The sequence below is a fragment of the Pseudopipra pipra genome, chromosome 1, assembly GCF_036250125.1.
Source record: "Pseudopipra pipra isolate bDixPip1 chromosome 1, bDixPip1.hap1, whole genome shotgun sequence".
In the NCBI taxonomy this organism is placed as follows: domain Eukaryota; kingdom Metazoa; phylum Chordata; class Aves; order Passeriformes; family Pipridae; genus Pseudopipra; species Pseudopipra pipra.
The window spans coordinates 47854284-47878729 of record NC_087549.1 but is presented as its reverse complement, the minus strand read 5'-3'; the positions used below and the strand labels follow the sequence as shown (position 1 = coordinate 47878729).

The window sequence follows — 24446 nt, the reverse complement described above, 5'->3', positions numbered from 1 at the left end:
ATAACAAACACTAGGGACAGCATTTACTGTCTAGAGTCAGACGACTTATCCTAGGAAATGCTTAATCTGACACACTCAAATCTAAAACAGTAAGTGAAAGCAGGTTTGTGGTTTTCACTGCCCTAGCACTTGACAGAGGAAAAAGATTGAAATATCTGTTGTTGAAGGTGGAAAAACAAGAGTTTAAAAGACATTCCTAATGTCACTAGGCAACTGGTCCCATGAAGAAGCATTGTGAGATGGCTTAATGTGGCTGCACGCAAAGTGGAGCATTTCAGCTGCAAAGGTGCAAGCAGATTACTGTTACTTTCACCGAGGAATTGTTGTCATTGCTAATTTGAAAAGTTAATTTTATTTTCTATTAAGGACTTCTTTGAAGATAACATTTACTAGGTTGAAACCAAATACTGAAATAGGCTCTGAATTTTCTATGGACAGAGCATGTTAAAGGATTACTTTGACGTCTAAGTATCCTTCTACTATAGAAAATGTACAGTTCAAGTGTTTCTGTGTTATTGAGAATAATGTTTTGTTCCATTGTTTTTATTCCATTTTAAAGACAGCCAGACTGAAAGAAAAGTGACTTAAAACTGTGCACAGAGATATGAGAAAGGAGAGTGGAACCAAAGCCTCCAGGCCCTAGACTTGGTTACTGACCACTGGACTGAACATTTTATCATGGTGAATCTAGGGGACCACCTGAACCAGTAGCTGCACCCAGATATTCTAAGTTGCTTGAAGACTCTCAAGGAAGGAAATGCAGCTTCTTGGCTAATTGTAGACCTTGTATCTTTTGAACTACAACTGTAACTTGTGCCTCAAAAATTTGGGAGCAAATTGCTCCTTTTATTTGTCTATGTAGACATAGTGGTTTGCTTGCTCAGGCTGCTAATTTAGGAAGAGTACAAAAAACCTAAGATTTTTTTTTTTTATTTCTTGCATTTTGTATTACAGAGTCATAGAGATAGCCATGTCCAGCTGGTAATGACACAGTGCCTGTTCAAAAGTGTTTGTTTAAAATTGACTGCATAAAAATGGTGAAAACTTAGAATGGCCAGTTTTACACACAGGGAACTGAAGGATAAAAATTGTAGGAGTATTTCAGTATTGGACACCCAGTGCCGATAAAATTGAATCTTATCTTGGCTCAGATCCAGATTTGAGTACTGTGCTTCCCCTGAAGTTTACCTGAGGGCATCACCTTTGCTAAGAAACCCTTCAAAACAGATAGAATTGTGGGTAAGACTATCCTGAGCTGTGTAGGCAGTCAAGCTTTTAAGACAGAGCTATCTGACTTTGGTAGTTCTCCTCAAATATTAATGTTTTGGAGATTTATTAATTTTGAGATTACTCTCCAATTTTCTTTTCATCAGGGAGTGGCAATAATTTCACTGTAGAATTAGGAAGATTTCAAGGGGATGTGAGGTTTCTTTGCAAAAGGCTGTCATTTGAATCCATGTTTATGTAAAGGATGTATATACACAAATAAATCTGTGATAAAACTTTGACAAATGCTTTTGCTGGCAGCCAGATTTTGGCTCACGGATTTGGGTTACTTTTGGAAAACAGGAATTCTGTTTGACTGTATCTTTACATAGGAAAAGCATGAAGACTCCTAAGTATCTTAATCTAATTTTAACTTGATACCTTTTTAAGGGGAGGGAAATTCTGTTAGTTTGTAATTCTTTGCAGCAAAATACTTAGGATCATCAGGGCCTTCAGGGTGACTGTCAGTATAAAAGTATATAAGTATATATAATATATATATCCTCAACAAGGATAGACAGTAAATTTTGTAGTTCATCCATGGCTACAAGTTATACTCTGATACATGCAAACATAAGTGTTGTCATTCTGTTGTTACAGGTATGCACCTGTCTTCAGAAACAGCTTCATAACTATGTAATTTAAAATACAAAGTTTGAGAGTGAGCCAGTTCTGCAAATAAGTCAAGGAAGCTGGGAGCAGAAAAAAGCAAGATGAATGCATCTGGAGGAAGCTGTGGGAGCCCTAGTTCTGCAGAACCTTCAGGAGATTTCTTCAAGGAATTGTGGTCCAAACTGAAAGAATGTCATGATAAAGAAGTACAAGGTAAATCGTTTAAATTTGGCTTGTCAGGTTAAAGTTTGGATTTGTCAATTGCCACAGAAAGACTTCGAACCTAAATACTTTGCATGGAACTAAATAGATTTTTAGTGTCTTAAGTTATGCAGAAAGTTGATTGGATGATTACAAATGATCCTTACAGATTGACCACCTAAGCCTGGTATAACAGGATTAAGCTATCAACAAATATAAATGATTTACTAGGTCAGTGAAGAAAATGTAACACAATATTACATGGAATTTGTGCTTGCTTAGAAAATATTTAAATGGTACTTTACCTTTAATGGATTATGATTCAAAGTTTCCAAACCATGTTATTCAATGAATTTTTTTTCTTCTTTCTTTGGCTTTAGTTACTTTAGGTACATTAAAATGATTTGCATTGTTTATTTTCCCTAACTTGTGTGAAATACCACTGTAGATTAATGTTACTGAAATGAAAAGTATTCCTTCGCTTTGTAGTGTTCTAAATTTTCTCAGCAAAATTTATAATATTTTTATAAATGTTTATTCTTACTTTATATTTTGTGACGTGTGATAACAATTTTACTACAGATTGACTGTTAGTGTCTGTTCATTCTTCAGTAGTTCAGGAAAGATGAATTATTGCACTGTATGTGTTGCAATTGTAATATCGTTTTACAGGTAGTATTCATAAATTTTTTTGCTAGAAACTTTTCATAAGAAGTTAACTTTTTGTTCTGCTAATCTAAAGTCACATGTATAGATTCAATAGTTTGCAGCACTGGGCTGTGACACTTCGTGTTGTTAATTATTACAAACAAAAAACCCCAACAACCAATCAAAAAAAAAAATTTATCATTTTGGTACCTGAAAGGAAAGACGTACCAGAAAGTAACATTTTGTTACACTAAAGAAAAGTATATGTTAACCATATGAAATATAATTTTGTATTGTGTTACAAAACACACCAAAAATTTACTTTTTCTTAATGACTTTTTTTTTTTTTTAATTGTTGATGGTTCTTTTCGGAGTGGGTGTGATATCAACCACAGGTAAATGCGGAAGCACTGTCAGAATGGGATCTGGCAATCCGTGGCATGTCTGAACAACAAAAACTGTACAAACAAAAAGCTCCGATGTAGAAAGCCGTGTTAAGTGACCCTTTCTCTAGTTTCTTGGGATGTGCAGCACGTGATTTTAAAGTTTTGGTTTTCTTTATGCAAGCAAGATACTCTTTAGAATGCATGCTGGGTGTGGCCAGGTAATTTTGCCACCAGGCAGTCTTTTTCATGCCTAGCCCTTTGTCAGTATGTCCCACACCGCACTGTGTTAGGTAAAATTAGGTCTTCCATGATAACATCAAAGACATGCCTGAAGGATAGTTAATTTTTTCAGAAGGTGGGGATCCTCTTATAGAAAATGGTACTGGAAGATATTTTAGAAACATCAAACACAGGCTTGCCTGGACTTTGCTTGTTCCTGAAGTCTATAAATAAGAATTAAAATTGACTCATGAGTTTCCAATCTAAATGTCAGCAAAAAATTATTTTAAAGGTGGTGGAAGGTGGATTAAGGGAAAGTTAGTAGTTGGAGCAAAATCTTTTGGTGTGTACGATGCACAGCATACTGAACACTGAAATGCTGGAATTCTTATTATTTGTTAACAATCCATGACAAGTAGAATTTATGACACAGGACCTTGAAATGGTTGGACATATTGTGTAAGTTATATCTATAGAATATAGACTAGAGAATACTTTAAACTCACACAGTTTGAAATGGATTTTATTGAATTTTGATATTACTTTATTGTAAAGGTTGTGTTTTTCCGTTGTTATCTAAAGAAAAATCCAGCTTCTTACTCTTTTAAACTGATGACTTGCAAAAAATTCCAAATTTTGGCCCTCTTCAGACAAAACAGCTATCATTTAGCTCAAATTCATTATGAGACAATTGGTAGGACACCTACAACCTAGTTTCCAAAGATGCTGGGCATGGTCAGTGTCAGTTGACTTTTTCATAGAGTTCAGAAGTGCTCAGCAGCTCAGAATAATGGTGATTATATTTGCTTTTATTTCCTATCTGTAGAATGTGTGGGATACTTGCACAGTGCTCAAAAAATTGAAAGGAATTTACTAATGCTTTTTGTAAAGTTACTTATTTCTACAGGTGTTAATTCTTACCTCTGGCTTGAAATAATTATATAGATACTTGGTGCATATGGATCTTATCAAGATGGTTTCTGAGGATTAATTCAAGTCTAAAGCTCTGTACTAAAAAAAGTATATTTTATATATATATGTTTCAGCACAGAAGTGTAAGCAGAGTTTCATGTACAAGAAATAGCCTAGCTTTTTTTCAATTATTCCTTACCTCTGAAAAGCAGAAGATATCCATAGAGAAAAAACTGTAGTCAGAGATGCAGAGAAAACTATGAGGAAAGCAATCCTGTTGATAGATTGCTGTAGGAAAGGAAATAGCTGGAAGGTCCTCAAAAGTAAATAATTACAGAAAATGGAGCTGGAAGGGATTTTAGAAGGTCATCTAGTCCATCTCTATACCCTTAAGGTAGGATTATGTCTGTGTCATTGCTGACAGAAGCTTGTCCAACCTGTTTCAAGAAAACATTAGTGATAAAAATTCTGCAGTTTTCCCAGACACTGTCAGTTCTAGGAAAATGCATTTAATGCATTTGAAAATTCATCACAACAGAAATTGCCATAGCTGTTAATGGAAATGTTACAGGTATGTAGTCTAATCAAGTAGCAAGGTTCATAAAATAGTTTAAAGAAGATCTCCATCACCTTAATGGGGATAGTGTGCCTTTTACTAATGCTCATAGGAGCTTTAGGCAATGTAGATTTATATAGTCTGCAGCTTGTCTATTCCGTAGAAATACTGTGTGAAAGATAAAATTGAATTGGGAAGTTACATAGTGCAATTCCACATAGGTTTATATACTCACTAGAGTGTTAAATAAGGAAACCCAAAAAAGCAAAGCTCCTTAAATGAGTATGCTTAAAAACTCGCAATGCCCTGGAAAAGCAAAGGGAAGCGATTATACCAGATGTAGTAATTCAATGCTCTTGGATAAATGTAACAGACTGGTTTCCTGCCTTCTCATTGCAGTCATTGAACTAAGAAAAAATGCAACCTTTAAGTAACTAGTTTAGTTCCTCCTGAATTCAGGTGAGAGGGGAGATAGTGTTACCTGTAGCACAGTAGTGGGCCTTTTGAGCCCTGCCTCTTCAATTGGTGGCTCAGGTTGCCAAAGTTACAATCCTAAATACTTGCTGAACAGACTACCTGTTCATACAGGAGATGCATTGTTGTGCAGCTTCATTCCTTCCGACGGGTGTGGAGCAGCATTAAAGCACGCTTTATAGGGGTTCTAATTGCAGATGCCTAATTGACTTGATGAATAGCAACTACTTAAAAAAATAAACCCTCTTTCTGTGCTGATCTGCATGATAGAACATAACATCTCACAGGTGCTGAACACTTGGAGATAAAAGAAATCTTGCTGTATTTCCTAACTATTTTTTTAAATGGTCTTTCTGCATTTTTGTCTCGTTGTCTCACTGGCATCTTGAAGCAAGCATGGGGTCACTGAGACTGTGGCTGGCCTGATGTTGTAAGTGGCCTGAAGAGTGAACCTTCTCAAACAATTAGTTTTCCCCTTTGTTCCCAGTTGAGTGTGGTAGGGGAGGAAAAAAAAGTCTGTTAGCTGCCTTAACGTACATTTTCTATAGTAGTATCAACTCTGTGTTTTGGCTTAAATTCCAACTTGTTGAAAGTTTTCTTAAAAGTGTTCTGGTTTCATAAGTTTATCCTATTATCCAAAATGCATAATGCTTTTGCAAGAGAGCTTACAAGACACCTAAAGTTCAACTTGAAGTTGGTAGCAGCATAGTTAGAAGAAAATAATGGCGCTAGGAAAAAATATGTTATTTTCTGATGTCACACAAAAATTTCTGTTGGATTTGTATTTAAGAAAATGTTCTATCATTGTGGTCTGATTATTTCCAACCATTTATTTGAATAGGAATGGCCAGCTTGTGTGTGGGTAATCACATACACTTCCATAGCACTGCATCCAGCTTGTTAAGCTGTGCTGTACTTGGAGCACCTTTGTCTTCCTGCCCCTGTGCACATACAAATGCACCCAAAACCTTTCAAGCAGATTGGTTGGACAGTGTTCTGTCCCCTGGGCTGTCAGCAGGCCACTCCTGCTGAGAACATTAGTTGTATTTGCAGACCTCTTCTGCACAGAATACATGTTTAGGAGTGTGGGAGTCTTACTGGGAGAAAGACCACAGATGAAATATCATTCCTCAATTCACCTTAAGATCTTCCAAAGAAGCTTTGGCTGAGAGAGTCTGGTACTTCATCTCCAATGGAGTGTGTTGTCCTTTTGTGCTTTAAAGCCTTGGATCACATATTTTTAGTGTTTCCTTTCTGCATATACACTGTAATGCATTTCACAGTTCAGTGGTGGATGCTTCATTTCCAGTGTAGTATTATGCATTTATGTGCACACAGAACATAATTTATGCTACTTAGGTGGATATAGTCAATGAAAATATATTGATGGTGCTGCCTATTCATGTGTGGTTTTTTTACAAAAGTGTTTTATACCTGTTTAAGTGGGAATCTGAGTGTTTGTTTAAGTCCCTCTTTCCTAGAGATTATAATAACTATATTTGTTTCCAAGATCCTGTAAAACATACTTGAAAAGTCCAGAATGAACCATTAACTTAGCTGGTTAGAGCACAGTCCTAATAATGCCAAGGTTGTGGGTTTGATCCCCATAGGGGCCATTCACTTATGAGTTGGACTCGATGATACTTTTGGGTCCCTTCCAACTCAGAATATTCTGTGATTTCTGTGATCTTCTCTCCAGATTAGTGACATTTTTTTTGTCTCTTTGCAGATGTCATTGGCAAAAGGAAAGTTAATTTATTGTTTCACTAATTTTTTAAAATCAGAATTCTATAACATGTATTTTCTTCTTTCTACTTTTCAGGCTTACAGCTGAAAATATCTAAGTTAAAAAAGGAAAGATGCTTGTAAGTACTCATCCCAGTGATCTAATTTATTAAAGGAGAGTCAGACTGCCATTAATGAGCTGTAATTTTTGTAAGATCAATTCAGATTTCATGGAATCTTCCTTCAGTTGTGAACAAAACTCTGCTCACTTTAGTAATTCAGCTAAAGTCATCTGAAGATGTACGTAACTGTTTATAGGGTATGTGACCTGAACACTGCGTTTGCCTTCTTTGAAAAAGTGACTCCTACAGTATTCTTATCTATAGTATTTCTAGGATGCCAGTCAAGATGTTGGCATTGCTAATACAAAAGATAATTAAGGAGACATTTTAAAATTGAGGTCAAATCTGTAAAGCGAAGTAAGGGACAAGACAAGAAGCCAACTTTATTTAGATTTTTTCTTTTTGGCTACATTTACCTTTCATGTCAGATATTGTGCATCAACTCAGCTTTCAGTCATTCAGTAAAGATTCTGCTAATAGTCTTGCTAATTTTCACTCAATTCTTATATTTTAAGACATATCCAACTTCTTTTGCAGTCATTATATGCTACTTATTTTTAGTTCTGTTCATTAGAAGCAATTTGGGAAAAACTTGAATTACAAGATTTACCTGTACAGTAGAATTATAATATGTATTTACAGCATTAAATTAGCATTTCTTTTCCTTCTGCTGACTACAGCCATATTTAATTAAATGATAACAGTTATGCATATGTGATTGTTTAAATTTTCACTTCAGATTTGATTACATTAATATTATGGTACTATTACATATGATCTGTATTATGAGTTGCACTTTATAAAGTGGCTGTGTAGGAGGAATAGGAATAAATTACTTGATCTTTTTCCATTGTGGAAAACAATATAATTATATTAGATATATTAAAGAAATTAAACTCTTCTGAGAAGTAGCAAAAATGCTCCAGATTTGCATTGCCATCTGCAGTCAAAGACATATACTGAAGAATCACAAAGAATATATTTATGTTAGCACATAATATTATATTAGGTTATTATACAGCTTTCAATTAGCCAATATGTGGTGCTATGTATTATTCTTAGAGACTACACTTGCGCTCCTGGAAAAAATCAATTTAACATCTTGTTATTTCTTAAGTATAATTTATAAATTAAGTAGTTATTAATTTTTTAATCTAAAAGAATGAAATTATCTCTTGCTGATACTGTTAGTCTGGTGTATCATAAGTTGCTTTCATGTTCTAAAATCTTAAATGATCAGTCAGTTTTCTAGATGATGAATATTATCAGTGGTGTGACTGAACACATACCAAAGGGTTTAATCATTATTTGTTGGAATCTCTCTACAACTCCCACAGTGTAGATACAGTACTGTTACATAGGCGGTCTTGTTCTCCTTAGTGCATGTGAATACCTGAGGTTTAGTATTTCAGACTTGGTAATCAGCTGACAATGAGTGCCTTATTTTGTATCCCACTCCAGCATTGAGGCTAATGACTTGTAAACTCTAGGTCAGAGACCAGCCATTATGCAGGGTACCTTCATAGCCAAAAATGTCTGTGACGTTTATCAGCTGCACTGGAATTTTAAGGGAAAAAAAAAAAAAAACAAAACAACCAACAACGTAGTTCCTTCTGTCATATCAGTACCTTCATGGAACATTTTATAGGGTTTAGGTGGAAAGCATGTACTATTAGTGTATGTTATTGTCTTATTTATTTATTAAAAATAACTTAAGGCCATAGAATGACTTAAAGTTAGCTAGAGAAATGATTTTAAAATTTGCTACTTTAGGCCTCCTGTAAGTTGCATAAATTGAAAAAAATGAGATTTTTGGTTTTTTTAATGCCTAAACACCAGAAAAATACAGATTACTTTTCTCAATTCAAATTTTGCCATGGCCTGGCTGTACTTGGTTAATGAACTGATGTAACAGAACTTATACGCATTATCCTCCCCTAGTGGAAGTACAAGTCTTAAACAGTCCCTCGTGCTGTTTGCATGTAACTGTTTTGTAGGTTGAATATGCAATTGAAAAGGCCTAAATAGGTCTCAATGGTAGTACAGAAAGACAAAGCATCTGTATTTAAAATTCAGGATTAATAAAACATGTCTGTGATTGTACACTGTAGAAGCTTCCAGCAGTCCCATTCACTTTGTGCCCCATGATTTCTAATTTCTTGTATTACTGGAATGCCAGCAATATGAAAATGTGTTTGACTAAACATGTGTTAAAGGGATAGTGCCAATATAAAAGTATGTTTGTGTAAAAGAGCTGTATCAACAAGTTAGTAAATATGTTTTCATTTCCTGTTGTGTGTGAGCTTAACAGCTTTTCATGAGCCAGTTTCATGGCTTCCTCAAATAATCCATCTCAGGCACACTGAAAACAAACAACCGCTTTCACGGATATATACAAAGGATTCCGTGGTAAAAAGAAGAGCTGGAAATGAATTCTCAGAAGTTAGTCATTGTCGTGTTACATAGATTCAGTTGCTTAGCTTTTACTGAATGTTAATTGCCTTGTAGAAAAAAATTGTTCTTCTAGCTTGTACTTTACATCTTGGGGAGGTGGGGTGATCCTATAATAAAAGTGAAGGGGAGCTAAAACTGGGAAGTTAATGTTACTGCTTTTCCTTACCTCTTTTAAGGAGGAGGTACTCTTTGCTAATTAATTAACTCTGGCTTTTAGGGAAGGTATTTTTCTCAAGATCTTCTATTTCTGAGGGGTTTGGAAAGAGAGTTCTTTTCGCTGTATTCATATTGCAGGAATACATGCTTTATAGACTCTGCAAATTGTTTCTTGAGAAAGTAAACCTCTAATGGACCTAAAGACCTTTCAGACATTTCTAAACCTAATGTGGTTTGCCACACTGCAAGATTCACTGCCTGCTAAGAAAAGACCAAAATGACCTGACTGTGAAAGCCCCCATTAGATTCCCAACAGCTCCACAACACAGTAAAGTGTAAGAGAAGTGTTTGTGCTTATATTCTCTGAGATTGTTGCTTGAATGTTATTAGCTTTTGTGCTTTGACTGTCAACTCTTAACTTTTACCTGAGCAAAAATTAGATTTACCAACAGAAGATCAACTGTAATACAGATTAGAAACTAGCTGCATATTTCCTAATTCAGTCATTTCTAAATTATCGTTCATCACAAACACTTGCTTCGTCTTCAACTTAAAATTTGTGCTGAAAATAATAAGATTTTCCCAAGAATATGAAAGAAACATCCCAGAGAGAATTCTCTATTGAAAAATTAATAGCTGTAATTTAAAGGTAGAACTAATTTTTCTCTGTTTGCTTTCAGGGATGCAGAGAGGCTTGAAGAGTTCTATACCAAGAACCAACAGCTCAGAGAACAGCAAAAAGCACTTCATGACACCATCAAGGTTTTAGAAGACAGGTGAAGTAGTGTTTTCTAGCTTTTGAGTTTGCTGTGTTTTGCTCTTACAGAGTAGCTCTGGATACTTTGCCAGTTGAATTTATTAGGTTTTGGTGAGTTTGTTATATTGTTATTTTTGAAGTGCTTAGTTTGCTTAGTTCAGTTAAGATAAATAAAATAGAGCAGCTTGGGAGGCAAACGGACATTTTAGGGTGCATTCTCTTACATCCATCTTTGTAGAGGTAAATTTACATATCAGCCAAGACATAATACAAGTACAAAACCCAAAGGCTATAATATATTGTGAAGCTCATTAAATAACTCATTAGGAAATCTTTCAAATTTGAGGAAATCTTTTTTGCCAATTGTCTGTTTTACCTAAATTTAATTACAGGTTCTGTCCTTTGCTTTCTTTTGGACTTAGTTGTTCTCATTGCCTTTTGACCCGTTCTGCCTTTCCCTTATTTGTTCCTGTTTAATCTGGTATAGCAAAACAAAACCAACAGACATGAAATTACAGTGCATTTTTTCATCTTTAAAAGTTATACCTGTTTTGGAACATGTATGTTAAATTTGCTGTTAATAGGCTCTCCGAAGCTTTCTGGGAACAGGACATCATTACATAGTAAATTGTTTTCCAACATTCCCTGTTACTTCAAATTTTAGAGCTGTGATACTCAAATTTTGATTTCAACTCCGTTTCTCTGTGAAAGGCTTTAGGAATAAACTTGTAACCATGCAGGTAATAAACTTTCATACCATGTAAGTAAAGAGACACTTGTAGTGTGGATGGACTTTTCTAATCCTTTAGCAGATTAAGAGTTTACATTGCAGAAAACTAAAAGAGTACTTAAAATGATTTAATACAACAAGATTATAATATGTTGTCTATTATACAATTAGATAATATGAAGAGGCATTCCAGTATTTATTCTTTCCATAATTCCACAATATTAGAGTACCAATAAACCAGTATGGCTTTTACTTCCAATATTCAGCTGTTTGGAAATTGGAAATTGAAGTTGGAAACTTTGTTTGTTTGTGCTTTAAACAGCTGATCTAAACCATTAGAGACAGTGAAGTCAATGCCTCACATGACAAACTTTTGGATCCACTTTAGTTATTGGTGTCTACACAAAAGATTTCACATTTGCATGGCTTTTGTTATGGAGTGAACTTTGTCCTTTTTATTTGATTGTTTTGCTTAATGACAGTAATATATCCTTCTTAGATAAAGTAATAATACTGAATACTTTCTGAAACACTTACTAAATACTTACTGAAATTGTTTGCTTATTTGTATTTTCTTGAATGAATTTTACTTACGATGACTGGTAATTTATGTCTGACATTATCCTTAGTAGGACATCTCACAAAGGCTTTCAGTGGCAAAGTGTAGCATGCTCTACTTTATTTAATAAAGTAATGCATGTTGCTTTAGAAGTATCAAGTATTTACAGTCATTTATGCAAATGTTAGTTCATGTAGTATTAGGTCATTTGGAAATCTTAAAATATTGCTATGTCAACATATAAACCCACAGTATTTAGTGGCATTCTGCACAGTTTTCTGGTATTCATTGTTCAAAAGGTCTGTTAACGTGGACATCTGCTTCATGTATGGCAATATTTTCTTAACAGAGGGACATTTTTTTCTCAATTTTATTGTAGATTAAGAGCAGGATTATGTGATCGATGTGCTGTAACCGAAGAACACATGAGAAAGAAGCAGCAAGAGTTTGAAAACATCCGGCAGCAGAATCTCAAACTTATTACTGAGCTTAGTGAGTTTTATCCACAAGTCTGAAGGCAAAACATACTATTTTGTAGACTAGCTCTTCATGAATTCCTGTAACTTGATATGATTTATATGTGGTGTGCTTAGTAAGCCCAAAAAGTTCAGTCGGGGGATACTTTAACTTTACAGTCTGAAAATATGTAACATACCAATTACTGGTCATTTGACCCACCTTCTTAGATTGAAGTGCTGATACTGAAAGTGAACTGACGTGGAAAATCTTACTGTGTAAAGTAGCTACTTTAGATAAAATGTGGCTGCTTCTGTTTATTCCTGCAGCTAGAATGACTGATTGCCAGCTTTCCTAAAGAAACCATGACTTCAAAGGAACTGGTGATCGCAAAGTAGCAGGTTCAGACTAAGTGCCCTGGGTCCAGCTTGTGTCCTGTAGTTAGCTGAACTTGAACTTTAACTGCAGTAAACCCATAACTTTCACATGACCCACGGAAACCACAAAAGAATCTACACCAGGCAGCTTGTAGGCAGCACACTTTGAAATCAGGAAGTAGTACATGTGGGGCAAAATAAACTCTTCTAGGTGACATTCAAGCAGGACACAAATGCATTCATAAAGAGAGTTTGGAAAGATTGGTTGTATGAAGTGCTAAATAATACAGGACAGGATACTAAAATGTTAGTTGTATCTTTACCATTAATTATTTTGTATTATTTAGTTGTCTTGCTTGATCAAGAGCAAGCAGACTTTCAATGAGATTTAAAACATGAGAAATTCCAAATACAAAAAGTAGCTTTTCAATGCTTAATTAAGTTATGGAAATATTATGTTCTGTGCTAATACAAAATACATCAATTTTTGAAGGATTTTTATTATTGGACATTTGTGTAAAAATATTCTGAATTCTGTGTTTAATGATTGGCTGAACCCTGTTAATCTTTAAATAAAGCTCCGAATCTTAAAAATCGAGGTGAGACCTATTAGGTACAAACCTTCTGGAACACTGTCTGACAGAACAGTAGGATTCTGTGGATTTGGGTTGAGATCTGTATGACAACCAGTGGAAAAGGTCAGTCAAAAGTAATCCAGTGGTAAAATATACAACAACAACAAAATAAGAACAAGAATACAAAAATTAAAGCAAACAGAAAAGCTGGGAGCTAATCACTATGTTAGTTTGAGACAGCATGGAAAAAAGGCTGAAGGGTGATGCCATAAACTTGTGTGAAGTACAGACAGAATGAATTGGAAATTAAGAAAAGTAAAATCAGAAAGTTCTGATTAGTCTCTCTTAATTACCAAAATATTTAACTGATTTTAAAGAAATTCTTGGTGGAGGATTTTTTTCATTCTCTTCAACTATTTGGTTGCTTCAGTTGCTAAAACCAAATTCTAATTGTTTTATACTTCATGGGTTATCCTCAGTCTAAGGAAGCAATTTTGTCCATGAATTCAAGTGAGCAATTCATTCATATTTACAGCACAGTCTCGCTTGTATCTACATGGAGAAAAGTAATTAATGAATGTGTAGAACAAATATTATGATCCAGTAATTGTGACACCTTTCCCTTTTCTAACACATCATTTGCAGCCTTTTTAATGATTAGCTTGAAACTTCATTTTTGTAAACCATAGAGAGGGTTTCACATTTTACAATTTTACATTTTGCAATTAGTTACAATTACAATTAAAGGACCTGGCAAAATTATGATATTAACATATATTTGGTTTTCTTTTTCTCTTTTTTTGTATAAACTGCAGTGAATGAAAAAAACAACTTACAGGATGAAAATAAAAAGATAACTGAACAGTTCCAGCAATTACAGAAGGAGCTGGAGTAAGTTTTGAGTTGTTTTAGATATTTCCCTCTTTCCCCTATTCCCCAGTAGAAATGTCTGGGAATATAAACATCAGCTTTTAAGTGTTTAAAACTTGTTTCCTTATTTTGATAGATTGTGAAAAGATAGCATACTGCCACTATAGCAACATAGGCCTAGCCTCTTTCTGTTGTGCAGATTTTTTGTTTTCTTTTAAATGAGCACGTCTTTTTTTAAACCGAGAGAGGTAAATCTGTCATAGGAATTTTTTTGACCTCTGGTCGTGGTATTAGCAAAGCCTTATGTCTCATACTTAAGGGGCCTCTGGTGGTCTAGTGGTTAGAGTGCCTGACTCTCACCACTGCGACCCGGGTTCGATTCCCGGCCCCCTGGGCAGGTGGAGCTCGTCAGCCTTGGTAGGCAATCCACCTAAGAGAAGGTCACTCTAAACAAACCTACATCCTGGGGACCTCACTGCCACTGTCCTAGCTTTGCTCGGCCCCGGCAGATGAACCTCAGGACTAAAGGGTGGGCTCAGTTCAGCGCATGCTGTGTCTCACCTAAAAAAATCCACTGCGCAGGCTGGAAGGGTTAATGACCTTTCCCAAAAATCTTCGCTCGCGAAGACTGGCCATTATATTTATTATTATGTCTCATACTTTTATTCCTCAGTCGACTCTTTATCAATTCTTTCCTTCTAGGTTAAAACTTTAGAAAAGTAGTTTCTTAGAAAATCCCAGGATCTTACAATAAATTTTTAAAATAAACTTACAATAATGTTACAATTTTAAAAGAAAAAAAGACCATAGTAAATTTTGAAAGAAAACCATGAAAATGGGAAGCTACGAAGTGACCATCAAATTTTTATTTGAAATAGCAAGAATGTGCCGTGTAATGTTGTGGTTAATATGCAGATATGCTGCACTGTGCAAGTCAGAGGTAGTGTTCCATTCTTGTTATGGTTTGACATCATCTGAAACTTATCTCACTTTTGCATATCTGTGAATAAGTTGTGTACATGCACGGGGGAAGTGGGGCAGGATGTGTGGATGTGATACGTCAGCCTTTTTATGCACCTAATTTTTTCTTGTCTTTGTCAGAAGATAGCTTCGATAGAGAAGTAAAACAACTAGATTTCTATTCAGAGTTACTGTGGTCCTATTACTTTGTATTTCTTGGTTTGTCTCCCATCCTTTGCACCTTAATTGTAATTTCTTTTTCTGTATGCATGTAATCTTCTTGGAGTAACGTACTTCATGACCATAGGAGTATTACCTTTTAGTACCAAGTAGGAACAAATTTCTATATCCTTCGCAATGTGTAATTGCTGCTCAGCAGCAGTTCTTCTATGCAGTGAGGAGATGACTTGAAAAAAATTAGCACCAGGCAGATCCATCCTAATTCATTTAGTTTGATCTCCAATCTTGTGGTTTAGCTTCCTGTAAAAATCTCCAGCCAACATGGGAAAGTTGAGAATGACCAATGTAACACTAAGTTACTTGCTCTGCATGTTAGGTGGTCATGTAAATGAGTGCAGAGTTGAGTGGATAAACACTAATTAACAAGGATGGTCCCTCTGTTTTTAATATAGTCACTGCATTTGAATGTTTTGGTTTAACTATAGTCATGTTACTTTATTTAGAAGTAATAACTTAGATCAATATACTATCAATGTGTAGGTGTAAAATAGCAAGTTGTTTCTGGTGCATGACATGAAATCAGATTTTTGCAGTCTTCTGTATTTTGTTACCAAGGTGTAAGATTAGGGAAAAAAATCTAAGAATTCTCCATAAAAGTGAAATCAATGAAATTGTAGCAGAATTGTATTATCTGATCCTTTAACAGATTAGGATTTCATTATGTGTGGATGGAAACAGCAAGGAAATTTCTGTGAAAACCTTTTCTGAGGTGTCAGATAATTCCATGGTTCAGAATTTATTGTAGTTATGTGTGTAGCAGCTTTTTCAGTTGGTGGCATTCTTTTGTGATGGTATGTAGGAACTACCTCTTAGTTTCCACAGAACTAACATACTGAAAAATACATTTATAGTAGGTTAATTTGTAATACAAGGCCACATGTGCCAGTAAATTTGAAGAGAACTTTAACAACCAACTTAAATTTGCAAAGTAAATAGATGAATAAATTGTTTTGCTGTTTGTTTTGATTTGTTTCTTAAGATATTGCTAGTTGATGATACTGTTTTCCAGTGCTTTTTTTTTTTTGTAAATCTGCTAGAAAAGAGGAATTACAAAATCACACAATAGGATTCGTCAAGGCTTCGGAGCATCAAGTGCGTCAATGTTTGTTATGAAGTGTTCAGAGTTAATCATAGTAAAAAGCCTAAGTGCAAAAATGCTTTTTGTCTTAAGCCAGACAGCTTTTTACAGTTTTCCATTACCTTATTTTATATAAGATCTTGTGGTTCACTTCAATCCAAGCAGAAATATATCTGCATTTCCTCTTCTTCCTTTAGATCAAAACCTTATATCCTTCTTTTTATAGTTAGGAAATGATCTTTTGACCTGTGTTTTCTCTTGAGAATCAAGGAAAAGTGCAACTGCAGAAAGATGACCAAGCAGGCCGAGTTAGATTTCTGTGTAGTTTTCTTTTACTGCCTCTTCCATTTCTCACTGCCATCACCACAGAGCAGGTAGCCTCTTATTAAGTACTAAACAAAGTGTATTTAAGTTAAAAGATCCAAAATTAACACTTTTTTTGTTGTTATTTCTTGCTATGTCTAGATACAGTTTTATGAAAGAAAATACAGTTATTTTTAATGCTAATTTTTATATACTGACTCTGCAACATGCTGTTAGAGCTGACAGTGTGAGAGAAGATAAACACTGCAACTCATTTTCTGTTTTACATTACCTGCTTTACATGCTTTTTACATTAATCTCTGAAGACCTTGTGAATTGGAGGTAACATCAGATGTTTTGTATTTAAGACAGTATTCTTGGGATGTACTGGGAGAGGAGACACTAATCCATCTGTTTCAGCATTCTTTTGTTAAAGTAGCACGTGCTTCAGAGAGCGGGCTATAAACTCTCCAATGCCTAGGTTCTTCCAGGGAAAAGGTCTTCCACAGTGCAGTAGTTATATGTTGACTTCAAGTGTGAAGAGCTAGGGTTTTATGCTGTTCCTTGGCTTGATGGAGCAATGGTGAATTTGGTTTTAGATGTATCTAAAAACTGGCTTGTAGTATTACTTTTTTACACTGTGATGCTGTTGAGATGGCTGCATTTCCTAATTGTTGCTTTCTTGGACCATGTGATTGTCCTGCTTGCTGAAATGTAAACTCTTCGTCTTGCTGACTTGGGATTTTTATTTGACCACTTGATTTGGTCTCCAGGGAGCAAAAGCAGCAAGCAGTGGAATTAGAAGAAGGAGTCATTCCAGATTCTCCAGTTCTGACCTCTTCATTTTCTGTGGTTAATCGTATGAGGAGAAAAAAAGAGAATAGGCATATCCGATACACAGAACATGCACACTCAGATTTGGAACTTAGCAACAGTGGTAAGAGTACTGTTTTTGATTTTTTTTATTAACTTAAAAATTATCTTAAGGGCTATAGAGAAAGATGATGTATAAATTTGATTGCAAAGGGCAAAACCTAAAAAAAAATAAATAATCTTGTGCCTTTTTTTGGTTTGCCTTTTTCCTTTTTGTGCAATAATACGTGATTGGGAAAATGTCTTTGACAGTAACTGTTATGTCAGCAGTATGCTCAGAACTTATCTCAACCTTCTACTTTTCTTCATCCATATGCAAATGTAACAGTTTTTCAACCTGTATTTCTTCCATAAGTACAAATTAGCTAAAAAAAAATCTGTTCTGGTTTGCCTTGTGCGTGCAGCGATGCCACCACCTAGCGGAGAGGGAAACAAATGTTTTGCCACATTCTGCAATTCTTCTGCAGAATATGCAAATTAAAGTAATTTTACTGAAACTGGTAGATACCTACATGATCTTTCTTCTTCTAGTACTGATACACCATTTGCATTTGTTTTCTGTCTTAAGTCTAGGAGTATTGTCCACAGTTTATTTCCCGACTTTGTTCTGTAAGTTCTAATGTATTTTAACTATGAGAAATATTCTTGTGAAATAAGGGTCTTTGTACTTGATTTTAATGATACACAGGTAATACGATAATCCAGGTGCTCTTATTTTGTTAATCTATCTTCTGGCATAAAAAAAGGTGTTTTAAATAATGTATGAGTATATTTAAATAGGAGTCTTGACTAAAAGCCTCTTTCGAAGAATAAAAATAGGACAACAGTGGGGTAAAAAGGGTGAGCTGGTTATTCGTGGCCTTTAGTTTGCATTTGAAATTTTTAGTACTGTGAATAATTTCTCCTTTCTAAGCATAGCTATACCTCTCCATTTTCTGAATAAAAAAATGGAGCTACTAAATGAATCCAAAGTATAATATGTAAGAAATGGTGTAAATACCTATCACAGTTAATGCCTATGGAAAACTGTTGGTCGTCTGGACGGAAAAGACTACGTGGCAGAGTTGACCATAATTCAGATCTCAGGTTTTCACCTTTTCACTTTATTACACTAGCTGATGCAGAACATTAGTCCCTTGGATGGTTTACTCTCTAATTGTTTTGTTGCCATATTAACAGGTAAAATAGAGCTTGAATACATATATTTATGTGGTCAGTATAGACAGTGGTGTAATTCTTTGTTAGTTATTGTTTTAGGGGTGACCGGCTGGGATCATATTTGTGAGAAAAAGGATTAATATGAAATATTTGTGGCTTTATTCTGAGGTATCATTATGACAAATTATCAGGTGTGCTTAGATTACTGGATCTACTGACATATCAAAACTCATATTCAGGAGCTTTTAAGGTCAGGATCATTGTCTGTATCTACACAAAATTATCACAACAGGATACCTAATTTCACCGAGTGAAAATGTTTCTACATCTCCTAGAGTTTGGAAAAATTCCACTCTTTTCCACACAAGTGAGCAGTAACCACAGAGAAGAGATACTAGTGGCAGACACCTGTGATCCACAACTGTCCCCTGTACCAAGTAAGTGTATTAATAGATTTAGTTCTAATTCCATTCAAAATAAGGCAAAAATATTGTAAAACTGAGGGTTCATCTCTTTAACAAAGAAATGTAAAAAGGTGCAAACCTTTTTAACTAATGACTGTGAGAATTAGCATGGAATCATTCGTGCAGGTCATGGTTGTGGTGGTTGTAGTTCTTGTACTTTCCAATCTTATTAACTTGCACCAGCTTAATGAACTGTGTAATGTTAAACCCCTCAAAGGGAAACTCATCTATTTGTTTTTCTAATAAAAACATGGGAAAAATAATGGTGACTGTCACCAAGGAAATATGCAAGAGAAGCATTTTACTATAAATATACGTTACCACTGTTCTATGTGCTTTTCTCAGACTATTCCTGCCCTGGACTGGGAGATTGAAAAGCAACTTTTACACTGACTTGTCTTTGTATGTTCATTTTTGGAAGCTATATTCAGATTGGAAGCATATTTCTCTGTGCTGATACAGCAGTTTGCTCTCATCAGAAATTCTTCTTTTGCCCCCCTCTTCCACTTAGCACTTTCAGATATGATTTTTATCTGATACAGGTCAAACTATTTCCATAAATGCCAGTTTTAATTTGTGAACTTTTTAGTTCTGCGTTTGTACCATCTGTGTGAGTGGAGTAAGAGACTATAATGTATATGTAACTTACTGTGATCTTCTCACAAAGATAAACCAAGAGTAGGAGGCTATCCCATTCCAAAGCCATCTTTTAACTTGGCTGCAGTTGTCGCAGAAACTATTGGACTTGGTGTTCAAGAGGAATCTGTAAGTAGTATTCCCAAATTTCTTACATAAGCAGCTTTTTGGGCCAGTTGTTTTCAAAACCAGTGTTTTTCCTCTTTTGCATTAAGATTCTGCAAAGGTATTCTGAGTTCCAGTAAACTCACTTTGGTTTACTTTTGCTTACTCATTACTGAATTGCTCTAGCAAGAGGAGATACAACTCAGCTGACCTATCTGGGGGCTGGGGAGAATGGTTGGGACATGGTTCCCACTTTGTATAGAACTTGCAAGTTTTACTAATACAGTGATCTAAACCCTTGGGTCTGCCAAACTCCCTTTGTGCAGTAATCAAGTCTAAGGCACTGAAAATAGAGTATTAGGTGATGAGACTGTTTGGTGATTCCAGGTCAGATTACTTGATGTTTTTGCTTGGAAACTACCATGAAAATTATAGTATGCAGACTATTTCTCTGTGTGAGCATTTGAATGATGAATTATTTTCAGTTTCCATAAGATTTCTTTAAAGTTGCTGGCCAAAAGTTCATCTCCTAGCTTTTATTATTTTTCATGAAGTTTTGAATGTTTCAATTTGAATGGGTCCTCTGAGTATTTGTGTGCAAATCTAGCACATTTCTAATTTTTAATTCTGATATTTCTAATTTTTAATTCCAGTATCTTCTCACGCTTCCTTTCTTTGTTTTCCTTCACCATCTATAGGAGTCCCAGAGTGTACTGAATCTTCCCCACACTAATACAGTTATGAGCCAGGCCCCAGAGAGCATGCAGACTGAAGACTCAAGAAAGCATCCAGCTTCTGAATCAAGAAATGATGACAGCAATTTAGGGTGTGTTTCCACACAGTTATAATAATACTGTTTTAAGCAGGCTTATATGAAGTTCTGGTTTTAGTAGAATTTAAAACCTTAACAGCATTTTGCTTTAAACACATGGAAATAAGTGTTTTCATATCATAGGTGTTTCTTTCAAGTAAATAACATTGGAAGCAAAGAAACTGATAGAATGCAAAACTGTGGACTTTTACTTCATTCACAAACTTCTGATTTGGGCTTTTTGTGTACACAGTCCCTGCCTTCCCATTATTGCAAGGTATCGTGTGAGGCTCATAACCCTGGGGATAATGGGCCTAAAGCTGGAATAGGAAAATGATCATTAAACTTTTCTGCTGATCAGGTGTCATACTGATTTAATGTTGCCCTTCCCACTCTCCTAAGTGTGTTGTGGTCTAAACTGAAATTTTTTGGCCCTATTTGTCATCTCAAATGTATGTTTTATTGATGACAGGTAAGAAACAGAGTACCTGAAAGAAGCTTGCACTTTTTTCCTTCACTTGGAGAAGCTTTGAGAATATGTTGTCTTGGTTTTAAGATCTATACAAGATCCTAGATTGGTTGCAATAGCAGTCTTTCTCTCTTTCTTCCTTTTCACTGCACTGAAAGGTAGGGAGTCCTTGGATAGAAGAGATTCTTAGGCAGGCTTAGGTCTGTCTGCTGTTTTCAGTTGAACGTGGAACAGATTTTCACACCATACCAAAATGAAGGGCAAGATCTTGTTTTGTTTGCCTTTTACAGCTCTTTAATTGCAACAGTACTTACTCCTAAAATAAGTTCCCTTTGGTTTTTCTTTCTGTTTTCATTTAATACTAGCAACCTGCACAGCTTTATATCAGATCAGTAACAGGAAACTTAGAATTTCTGTATATCCCCTTCTCTCCTCCCAGCCTTTGTACACCAGAAAAATCTCTCATCTCACATTGTATTCAGTATTTCAGATCCATCTCAGAACACTCCACCACATGTTGACTGGGATTCTCAGGTAGCTTCTCCTGTTTTTGGAGCTTCTAGCAGTATGAAGAACAACTCAAGTATAGGTCATGCTCCTTGTATTTTAGATTCAGGATTGAAGGCTAATCTCAAAACCAACCTCTTCAACAATCCATCCAGTTCCAGATCTCATAAAAGTAAATCAAAATCCGAAGATGTTGCTTTTGTTGCACCACTGAATCTTGGAACAGAAATCAACTCAGTTATCAGCCAGGCGTCTATCAGTAGGCAAATGGTTGTGAAAAAGAATACTAGTGAGGCTGTAACCTGTGTTGGAAACACTTGCACAGCTAAAAATGAGGTGATCAAGAGCGATTTCCTTCTCGTGCACCAAAAGCAGCTAGAAGGCAGGTGTGCAAAGAGAAAGAAAACTGAAGACGATCATGCAGTTAGCTGTGAAAAAACATCTTTCAACAAAGAGAACTCTGTGCCCTTTCGATCAGATGTTCAGCATATTAATGGGGAACATACAGTTGATAAGCCCTTGGATCTGTCCGATCGCTTCTCTGGAGTTCGTTGTCAAGAGAAAAAACAAGGAAGTGAGGAGACATGTAAAAATAGACTGAAACAGGTGACTCTGAATGACATTTTTTCACACCTGGGGAAGCCCATTCCTGAAGGTTTATCGTCCATTCAAAATGCCAACGAGAGCTGTTTGTTTGGTAGAGACTTACAAGAGGAATCGTATGTACAAGAGGCAATGCTGGGAAAAACATTCCCAGATAAGAAAAAACAGATCCAAATGAAAGAAGAAGTTCCTCCCTTCAAATTTGCACCATTGCCAAGTTCTGCAGAGACAGAGGAACTTTTTGGTGATGTACAGGTACACTTTTCTGACTTCTTTTATGCTCCTTTGAAATACTATATTTAAGTTTTGGGAAATAGTAAAATTGCAATATGTTGTTAGGTTGCAGGTGGCCATGTACCAATTAGAAGGAAAACAAGGACAGGACATGGAGAGTCTGAACCAGCATCTGTGCTTCAACCAAACCCTTGCAGAGTATCAAAAAGTAAAGCACTGCAAAATGAGCAAGGTAACTTGATGAAAATGTTCCTTTTATTGCTGCCCTACCACCTCAGCCTGCGCTATGGTTGAATAGAATGTTTCATGTGTTACTTTCTTCCACTTTAATCACTTTGTTGTGCTTCTAACTCAGACTCATTCTATTCAGGACTTCTTAAGATCACCCCCCACATTTACAGTCTGTATCTTCCTGGCATTCTTTTGCCACTGTTTAATAAATATATCGTTGGTATTCAGGTGTATACTCAACAGGCTAGGAATCTTGTTCTTTCTTGTTTGTTTAGCATTGCTATTGTTTAGCAGTGTAATAATAAAAATCTCAGCAAGTTTGAGTTTAAACTTTTTTCAAATGCTTGAAAACTGTACTTAAGTGTAAGGATAAGCTATTTAGTTAATATTTTTCATTATTCCTAATGATTTGTTAAAGAAATTTGTACCTTTAGTGATAATAAACATAGGCTGCCATATACTCTTCCTGTATATATACTCTTCCTTGTATCTTCTTTCCTATTAAGTGTTCTCAGTCTGAAAACTAATTTTTTGAACTAGGATTGTAAAATCAAGGCTTATGTACTCCCTAGGTGAGCTATTACACTGCATACTTTATTTAGAAATACTTGTATTATGAATTTAAAACATATCTGTCACTAGTTGGTGTGGCTGTGTAGCTTGGAATCTAAATATTCTCTTCACAGACAAATCAAGAGACATCTTTGGAACAATGCCCAGACACTTCTGTACTCTTTTCTTACACTAATATGCTTTTTTCTTAGACCTGACTCATTGATCTAATGTAAATAACAAACCAACTAGGGAAGGCACCCCCTGGACGTGTTGTTTGTGGACAGAAGGACTGGTGGGTGAAGTGATGGTTGGGGCCATCTTGAGCACAACAGTCACAAAATGATAAGAGTTTTCAATTCTCAGAGAAGTAAGGAGTATCCTGTTTAGGATACTGGTTGACAGTTTTCCCTTGGGAGGGAGTCCTGAAGGGCAGAGGAGCCCAGGAAGTCTGGACATTCTTCAAGAAGGAAATCTTTAAGGCCCAGGAGCAGGCTGTCCCGATGTGCTGAAAGATGAGCTGGTGGGAAGGAAGACCAACCTGAGTGAACATTGCCTGGAACTCAGGGATCAAATAAGAGAGTTTATGAGCCTTTGGAAGAAGGGGCAGGCAACTCAGGAGGACACAGGAGGACTACAAGGATGTTGTGAGGTTACACAGAAAGAAAATTAGAATGACCAAAGCCAGCTAGAGCTTAATCTGGCTACTGCCGTAAAAGACAATAAAAAATGTTTCTAGAAATCCATCAGCAACAAAAGGAGGGCTAAGGAGAATCTCCATTCTTTATTGGATGCAGGGGGAATCATAGTGGCAAAGGTTGAAGAAGGGTCTGAGTTACTTAATGCCATCTTTGCCTCTGTCTTTAATAGTAAGATGAGTTGTTCTCGGGGTACCCAGTCCCCTGCATTGGAAGACAGGGAAAGGGAGCAGAATGAAGCCCCCATAATCCAAGGAGAAATGGTCAGCAACCTGCTGCATTACTTAGACAGACAAGTCTATGAGGCTGGATGGGGATCCACTGAAGGATCCACACCTGCTTAGTGGATGAGGGAGACTGAGGATGTTTACCTGGACTTCGGCAAAGCCTTTGATGTTGTTTCCCACAGCATTCTCCTAGAGAAACTGACTGCTTATGATTTGGACAGGTGTACTCGTAACTGCATAAA

The 24446-nt window shown here is 35.8% G+C and overlaps 1 protein-coding gene across 5 annotated transcripts in view; it reads left to right on the top strand.

Annotated features, from left to right (window-relative positions):
- Positions 1-24446, top strand: part of RBBP8 (RB binding protein 8, endonuclease) — a 37554-nt gene that overhangs the window by 1108 nt on the left and 12000 nt on the right. For 2 of the 5 annotated variants that reach the window (XM_064655142.1, XM_064655134.1), the window contains exons 2-13: positions 560-1239; positions 1867-2091; positions 7097-7139; positions 10412-10507; positions 12157-12269; positions 14001-14076; positions 17410-17573; positions 19003-19104; positions 19799-19896; positions 20571-20698; positions 21635-22517; positions 22602-22728. In XM_064655142.1, coding sequence (XP_064511212.1) covers positions 1980-2091; positions 7097-7139; positions 10412-10507; positions 12157-12269; positions 14001-14076; positions 17410-17573; positions 19003-19104; positions 19799-19896; positions 20571-20698; positions 21635-22517; positions 22602-22728 — 1942 coding nt within the window. In that variant the 5' untranslated portion in view covers positions 560-1239; positions 1867-1979. Of the gene's footprint in view, positions 1-559; positions 1240-1866; positions 2092-7096; positions 7140-10411; positions 10508-12156; positions 12270-12293; positions 13309-14000; positions 14077-17409; positions 17574-19002; positions 19105-19798; positions 19897-20570; positions 20699-21634; positions 22518-22601; positions 22729-24446 lie in introns of those variants that run through there. The other 3 variants (XM_064655150.1, XM_064655125.1, XM_064655159.1) reach the window with 2 other exon arrangements.